The sequence below is a fragment of the Artemia franciscana genome, chromosome 4, assembly GCF_032884065.1.
Source record: "Artemia franciscana chromosome 4, ASM3288406v1, whole genome shotgun sequence".
NCBI lineage: Eukaryota > Metazoa > Arthropoda > Branchiopoda > Anostraca > Artemiidae > Artemia > Artemia franciscana.
The window spans coordinates 20,243,108-20,251,141 of record NC_088866.1 but is presented as its reverse complement, the minus strand read 5'-3'; the positions used below and the strand labels follow the sequence as shown (position 1 = coordinate 20,251,141).

The following is an 8,034-nucleotide window of genomic DNA, read 5'->3' as shown; positions in this document are numbered from 1 at the left end:
AGTCATAATCGGGAAAATTGAAGTCTCCAAGAATCACCACATGTTGGTTGCAAGTCTTTGATAATATCAGAAATGATATTAGCAATATACTGTTCTGATTCAAGGCAAGAGGGAGTATTAGGACTACAATAAACCACTCCAATCACCATTGTAAAATTACCACACTGCAGTCTAACCTAGACATTCTCAACCCAAACACAGCAATGGGAAGAAGGAATCAAAGGGCTTACCTTGAGACTGCTTTTTACATATATTCCAACACCTCTCCTGCAGGCATTGGACTCAATGTTAGATATGAGTTGGTATCCACTGATTTCAAGTGCTTGGGCTGTAAGAGGCTGTTTCACATTTTTGGGGCATATCTCAGATATGGCTGCAATATCAACTGTTTCTTTTGCTAGGCGGAGATGGAGTTCTGGAACCTTGTTGAAGAGGCCATCAGTGTTCACACTAAGAATCCTTAATTTTCCAATATCATTTGCATGACGAGTTGCACTTTTGGTTGCACTGTGCAGAGATGATTTATTAGCAAAAAATGCACCAGCAGAAAGAGGCTCAGTTGATGAAGCACCAGAAGAAACTGTTGAATTAGCACTGAAAAAATGGGAACTACTTGAGGACAACTCATTAATATATGAAACATCATCATCAACTGAAACAAACAAACTATTTACACTCTCATCTGGTGACAATAGTCTGTCCAGATGAGAAACATTACAGCTTAGTCCAAAATCATCCCCTGCTGTGGAACTACAGTCTGCAGCAGATTTGCATCGTTTTTTATGATGATTTCTAAGTTCCTGATTACAATATTTTTTTAACCTGACGCTGTTCTCTCTTTCAGTTGCTGAACAAGCTCTCTATGTTTAAGGCGGTCCTCCCTGGATTGGTCAGATCAAAACTGGATGTCCGCTCTGAGTTCAAACAATTTCTGAAGGATTTTTTTCTTAACCTTGAAGTTGGAAACAGTAAAAATTACCGGTGGAGGACATTGGTTTGGGGTTGAATTTGGACGAGATGGCAGACATCTAACATTAATTAGCTCGCCAGGATTGATGCAATACTGCTGCACTAAATAATATTGAATAAAAATAGATGGATCACCAGACACTGGTATTCCAAGTGCAATAATATTTAATTTTTGACTATCATGATTCTTTTCAGCTCAAACTATTCATATAATATTGGATGCACTCAGGGCTGAGACATTAGCAGATTTTATTTCTTCTTGGGCAATCAACCAATAGTCTTTTCATCACACTTTGTCGAGAGGTTTTGCTCAATAGTAACCACTTTAGTGTTTAAAAGTTTGAAGTCAGCTTTCAATGTATCCATGATACTATTAACCAGTTCAGTTAGTGTCTGGGTGATAGTTGTCTGGAATGGCAACATGGTGGCTGTAACGGCAGACATTATGTCTGCTACACTGGAGGCATGAGTCGGTGGGCTTGTAAGGCATTTAGAACAATTCCATGCACACTCAAGCTTAATAGTAGCCAAGCTCAATGCAGCAAATTCTTCATCATTCAAATTTAAACAAATAGCATATGTCCATTTGCTGGAAGAGTCACACTGCAAACATTTAGAACTCTCATCAACAGGTAAGTACCAAAATAATATTTGGTACCTCAACTCCTTGATTTTTTGCAGGCATTCAAAGTCATAGTTGCAAAGTTTACAAATAGATGGTAATAATGCAACTTTTAGGAAGCAATAGTATTCTAAGATTAAGGGCTCAAAATGTAATTTCCTTCAGAAAGGGTGATTATTGAATTACAAAAGAGCATAAAGGAGGCATCAAGTGATCTATTAACTCCTATTCTAGTGAAATTATTGGAATGACATATTTACTGAATTCTCAAAAAGAGCCAGAAACCTATTGAAAATGATATCACTTTTGTTTTAGGATAATTTCAGGCACTTCTTAAAATTAGGATAGGGTTTAGCACCTTTGAGAGCTCAAAATTTGATTTATTCCCAGAAGCAATAACTGAATTATGAAGGAACAAAAAAACATGAGGTGATGTATTTACTTTCATCCTAGCAAAATAATGTTTAAAACTGCATATTTAACAAAAACAAGAGGGGCAGATGGCAAAATTCTAGGGGAATATATAATTTGGGCTATATACTTGTACAGATAAAGTAGGCCTGTAGTGGAAGAATCCTTAAAATGTGTTAACTATAATTTTCCAGCATATTGTAAAGTAAGAATGGGCAATGTTTGTATTAATAGATTATTTGGTAAAATTCTAGTTAATTGACTTCTTGCTATCTTGGAAAGGGTTTAGGCTAGGAAAATGAAACTTTCAGGGATGAATCTACAGACTAAAGTATGTCCCAGGAAAGTATTTTGAGGCAACTACCTCCACTCCTTCTCCCTCCAGAGGGCCCTGACCTTTGATGACCTTTAAAAGTATGTGTGTTATAAAAGTGAGACCTTGCAAAATAGATCTTCTACTTAATTGAAGTACAACAAAATTATTTTCAGCTTCATAACTTTGCTCAATTCCATTTTATAAGGTTTTAAAGATGTGTAAATACATTTCCTAAATTTTGAAAAAAAACAACATTGATGTGGCTCAAAATTCTACTCAAATAACAGGAATTGCATTTTCAGAACTAAAAGCAGAGAAAAAGCAACTAGTTACTGAAAATTAAGGTAAATGTTGTTATGTCAAAATTTCAATAGGTATAGACCTGTCATGTAGGCCAATTTCAGGGCCCTCAAGAGTGAGAAGGAGTAAAGGTGGGTACTATAAAATACCTTCCCAGGACATACTTTAGCATGTAGACCTATCCCTGAAAGTTTCATTTTCCTCATCTAAACACTTTCCAAGATAGGAAGAAGTCAATTAACTAGAATTTTACTGATTATTCAGATAGAACTTTGTGTTTGGCTCAAGAACTTAGTAGGCCTATTGGGAATCCAAGCAAAACTCTGGTTTCAGTCTCTCTCTGCTGAATGCCAAGTTAGTGTCATAAGATTATAATGAGTAGTCAGAATTTGGATAGACACAACACTAATGCCCTTGCTCTCTGGTTGCTGTCTAACAGAATTCCATATGCCAGAACTTATCTCTTCAGTAAAAACTTACCTCTATAGTCAGAATTGTATCTTGAATCCAAATTTAAGGTAGCCTATAGGCCAATATAAGCTCCTTCACATAAGGAAACGTTAAGAAAACAATTCTTACTTTATAGGCCTAATAGCAGAATATTCATAGTTAACACAGTTTGCACAGGGAGAGTTCATTTCTGACAAAAATGAATGTTAAATTTGGATTCAGAATTCAATTCTGACTTAGAAGGTAAATTTGTTTCTTAACTACCTGAATAGTCTGTTATTATAGGCTAAACTTTAGCCATAAGAATTATGTTCTGATTTCTTGATTCTTTCTCAACAGCCCAAATTGTAGATATAATAACATAATGTATCCTTTATGAAGCCACTGTTTTCTAATAATACTATACTAGGTATATTCTACACTCCAGGCTCTGTCTATAGGGTCCTAGATCTTTTTGGGTAGCATACAATAATAGGCTACTAACTCATTATTTCAGAGAGTAGGCTATATATGCAGATTTTTATGAGGAGGGTTCATTCACAAATGAAAACAATTATGAACATATTTCCCAATTATGAATATATTTTCCAATTATTTGGTAAAAATAGCTGGGGCCTAACATATTCCACAGAATCTTAGCCACATTTATGCAGGCTAAGCTCTTTACAGGTGCAAAAATTAAAAATGCCATGAGTATGAAAATAATAATCCAAATCAGAACTAGCATATTAGGTTTATCACAGTTTTACCAACTGTCTAGTCCCCCCCCCCCCACAAAAAAAGCATAAAAAAAAAGGTAACCTATCAGTTTTCATCAGCCAGTATCTAAAGAACCTTGCAAGTCCTTTTTCTATCTGACCATGCCTAAGCTTTGCAGGATAAAATAATTCTTGCTATAAAATAGGTGGCGTTTCCTGAAAAAGCGTCATCCAAGTTACTTATTACTTAAGTAATAAAGTTAAGTACTTATACTTAACTAATATACTAATACTATATACTAAAACTTAAGTAATAAAATTAAGTACTTATTACTTAAGTATATTTTTAGAGAAGTACTTGATACTTGTACTTAAGTAAAAAAAGAAGTACTTGGCACAACACTGAGCAAGGAAAACTGTCTAATTTTTAACCGACAGATCTTCCGAAGGTGGGGACCATGTCTCAATTAAACGTGTTGCATCACACTTCAAAAAAGACTCATTTAGACACTGTTGTTTTTTTTACTCAAAAGGAATTTGTTGTACACGGACTACTTCCTATTCCTCGTAGTTGAAAGGGCTCCTTTGTCTATTTCTGAGAGGGTGTCATGGGGGGTTCTTGACCAAGACCTCGATTTAGTGGGTCACGAGTTATGTTCCGACGATCCTGTCTCTTACGATCTTCGGGGCTGATTATCTCTTCTAAACCTTGTTTGCTCGTGACTCCGCTCACTTCGGGTCTCTTAACCGTCTCGCCTGGTTAAGAGACTACCTCTTAACCAGTGGTCTGGTAAAACTACCACTACGAATATTTGATTTTACCTCCGCTATTTTCTCCCCCCTTCACTTTCCAATTCTGCGTTAGAGTCAATGTACTCTTGCTCTTGAGATTGCGCTAGTTCTTTTGTTTTATTTCTTCCATTTTTTCAAACTTTTTCTGATTCTTGGTCGTATGTGATCTATTCACCGTCCACAAATAAACGAAGGCCCCGGAATTTCACCTCACGGTCCTCTTCAATTGCTTTCAGTAAAAAAGGTTTCAGAGTATTGCGAACAATTCTCTCGGCCCGTTTAATCCGAAGCTAGGGAGATACCCACTCATAAGTTAAAAATACTTCATTTTTCTATTTTTTCCGAATTAACCCCCCCCCCCCCAAGATGGTCAAATCAGGAAAACGAGTGGGAAAACTATCGGGGAAATAGAAAACTATTTCTAATTCAATCTGGTCCGGTCCCAGATACGCTTGCCAAATTTCATCGTCCTAGCTTATCTGGAAGTGCCTAAAGTAGCAAAACCAGGACCAACAGACAGACCGACAGAATTTGCGATTGCTATATGACACTTGGTTAATACCAAGTGCTATAAAAAGAGACATTCTTAGATTGTTAATTTTATGCGCAATTTCACAGTTTTGTTTACATTTTTACAATTCACCCTCCCCCTTAATTATCTTATATATCTCTTCGCTATATAAAAACTAGGATATATTTATATTGATCGGATCATCACGTTTCCTTTTATTATTACTCACATTTTTAACTCAATTAAAATAGTTTTTTTTATCCAATATTCAGAAAACACTCCGGCTAAACTGAATATCTTGAAGTCGATAGAGAGTAACCGATTTCACAACAGACCAATCGATTGAAAGAACAATAAACAACTATATTATTAGGGCTATATATGTTTCCATCAATGGAATGGGGCGGGGGCATTACCAGGGCAACGACTATTATAATGAAAAAAAGCATAAAATAGGGAATATAATGGAGCAACTTTTATTTTTGTTTGTTTTGTATATAGCCTAAGGCTATATAGAGGGGAGGGTGGGTATGAATTGCCAAAAACGCGAACAAGTTCATAAAAAGGAGCATAAAATTAGCAATCTAAAAACGCCTCTCTTTTTGTCCTTGTATGTCTCCTTCTGGAGAGCCACTATTCGTAACCTTTGCCAATAGCCATTAATGATTGTCTGCTATTTAAAAAAAAAAAAAAACTTTACGTTGAAATATATCTAATCATTCCATTTGATTCCATTTTTTTTTTATTTAATTTCTGAACGTTTTTGAAATAATGCATGTTTTGATTTTGGCTTTCCGCACATGAATAATTAAAACGAAATTTGCATATTAATTTATTTTTATGGCTAAATGGCTTTCTCATAGTTTTGATTGGACGATTTGGAGAAAAAAGAAGCGGGGGAGTAGGCCTAGTTACCCTCCAATTTCTCGGTTTTTTAAAAAGGCAACTAGAACTTTTAATTTTTTTTACGAACGTTTTTATAAGTAAAAATTTACGTAACTCCCGAATTAACTTTTGTAACCAACTTTTTTATTCGTATGTTTTTATTACGTATATGAGAGGGTTCACCCCCTCGTCAATACCTTACTGTTTACACCAAAGTTAAATTTTGTCCCAATTCTATTCCCTGAGATTCTACAGGGAAACTTTTCAATTTTCGTCGAAAATAGGCAACGATAGAAATGGCCCAAATTTAGAGTCTTGATTTTACGAAGCGTAAGAAACAATTCAAATGTTATCCCTTGTAACAACAATTTACCACATGAATAATTATTTTAGTAGCATGTCAGCTTAATGACTTTGTGCTTGTTTTCTGACAGCGTTGTCAGCAGAGGAGAATCTCTATGCTTTCCCTTTCCTTTTCCTGTCCGAATGATGAACTCAAATGAATAACTTTTCGATAGAAATGGCCCAAATTTAGAGTCTTGATTTTACGAAGCGTAAGAAACAATCCAAATGTTATCCCTTGTAACAACAATTTACCACATGAATAATTATTTTAGTAGCATGTCAGCTTAATGACTTTGTGCTTGTTTTCTGACAGCGTTGTCAGCAGAGGAGAATCTCTATGCTTTCCCTTTCCTTTTCCTGTCCGAATGATGAACTCAAATGAATAACTTTTCAACGCAATAACGACGGCTTAAGGAAAAATAAATAGCCGATTAGTGTCAGCATCGACCCATCTTGATCAATGTTGCCATTCAATCAATATCAACATTAAGAATGCCACTAGGACGGGATTCTAGGGGACAAATGCCTTCTCTAAATTACCAAAATGCAGCAGGAGCTCCTACAAAAGACCGATCTCAAGGAAATGGTCTGGTTTCAGTTTATAAGACTTCCCCTGAGCCCTTGCCAAAGCTTTTAAAAACAGTATCTCCGAAGACTGTAATACTATACTTTCATTATTTCATACAGACATGAATACAACCGTCAGATCAATTGAGTCACATATGACTCAGACGCTCCTAGACATTTAGAAGTTTCTAAAGCCTTTTCGTGCTCCAAAGTGTAAAACCTTTTTAATACGACCAGGAAGCAGCCTGGATGTACTTCCTAGAAGTAATTATTCTAGGACTGTTTAATTTTAGTTTTAACGATCGCATTTATTCCAAGCCTTATTTGATTTATAAATGTGCTTTGCTAAGGACAGCCCTTTTAGGTATGTAAGTATAAGAATCTGTGTGTGTGTGTGTGTGGGTGTCACAGGGATTAACCAAGCTCAAATAGACTGAAAGCCGTAGTCAATTTTTTCACTAGGTTTAAATTTCTTCTCTGATGTTCACTCCAAGCCTTGAGACTCGCATCTCTGGAGAAAGCTGATAACACCCTTTACTCACCGGAAACTTCAACCACTCCGCCTGGAACCAAGTCACGGGCTTCTATCCTTTGAAAACCAGTCTTATCTGCTCTTAAAATATAGCCCTTGCGTATAGACCCGAAATGTTCATTTAATGGTTAAAAAAAAAAAACAATGTTTTAGGAAAATTCCCCATTGTCTTCCCATTATTGTTGTTTTTATTCCAAAGTATAAACAATTGCAATATTTTCATTATTTTTCTACAAGCACCCATAGGCCCATAGAATCTTTGAAAAAAATTAACCAAGCCTTTTCGTACTCTAATGCATATAATAGTTGCAAGGCACCAATTTTATATCTTTGTTATTAGAAATGAGACAACCGTCCACGCAGACGACTTATTCGAAGATAGTAGAATTTTTGAAAAAATGTAACCAAGCCTTTCTGTACTCTAAAGCATAAAATAATTGCAAGTTACCACTTTCATATTCCTTGTAAAAAATAAGACAACTGTCCATGAAGTCGACTTATAGATAGTAGATTTCTTGAAAAAATGTATCAAGTATTTTTCCTATTCCAAAATACTAAGTGATTGCAATTTTTTCATTATTATTACTTAATTTTTTACAAACAAAAAGACACGCGTCGAAACAGTTGAGTCCTATA

General features: G+C 35.5%; 1 protein-coding gene across 1 annotated transcript in view; it reads right to left on the bottom strand.

The window, feature by feature from the left end:
* Window positions 1-230: 230 nt before the first annotated feature.
* The window catches only part of LOC136026119 (tryptophan--tRNA ligase, cytoplasmic-like), a 40,810-nt gene continuing 33,006 nt past the window's right edge, over window positions 231-8,034 (bottom strand). Inside the window, exon 6 of the mRNA XM_065702407.1 lies at window positions 231-594. Coding sequence (XP_065558479.1) covers window positions 589-594 — 6 coding nt within the window. The 3' untranslated portion in view covers window positions 231-588. The remainder of the gene's footprint in view (window positions 595-8,034) is intronic.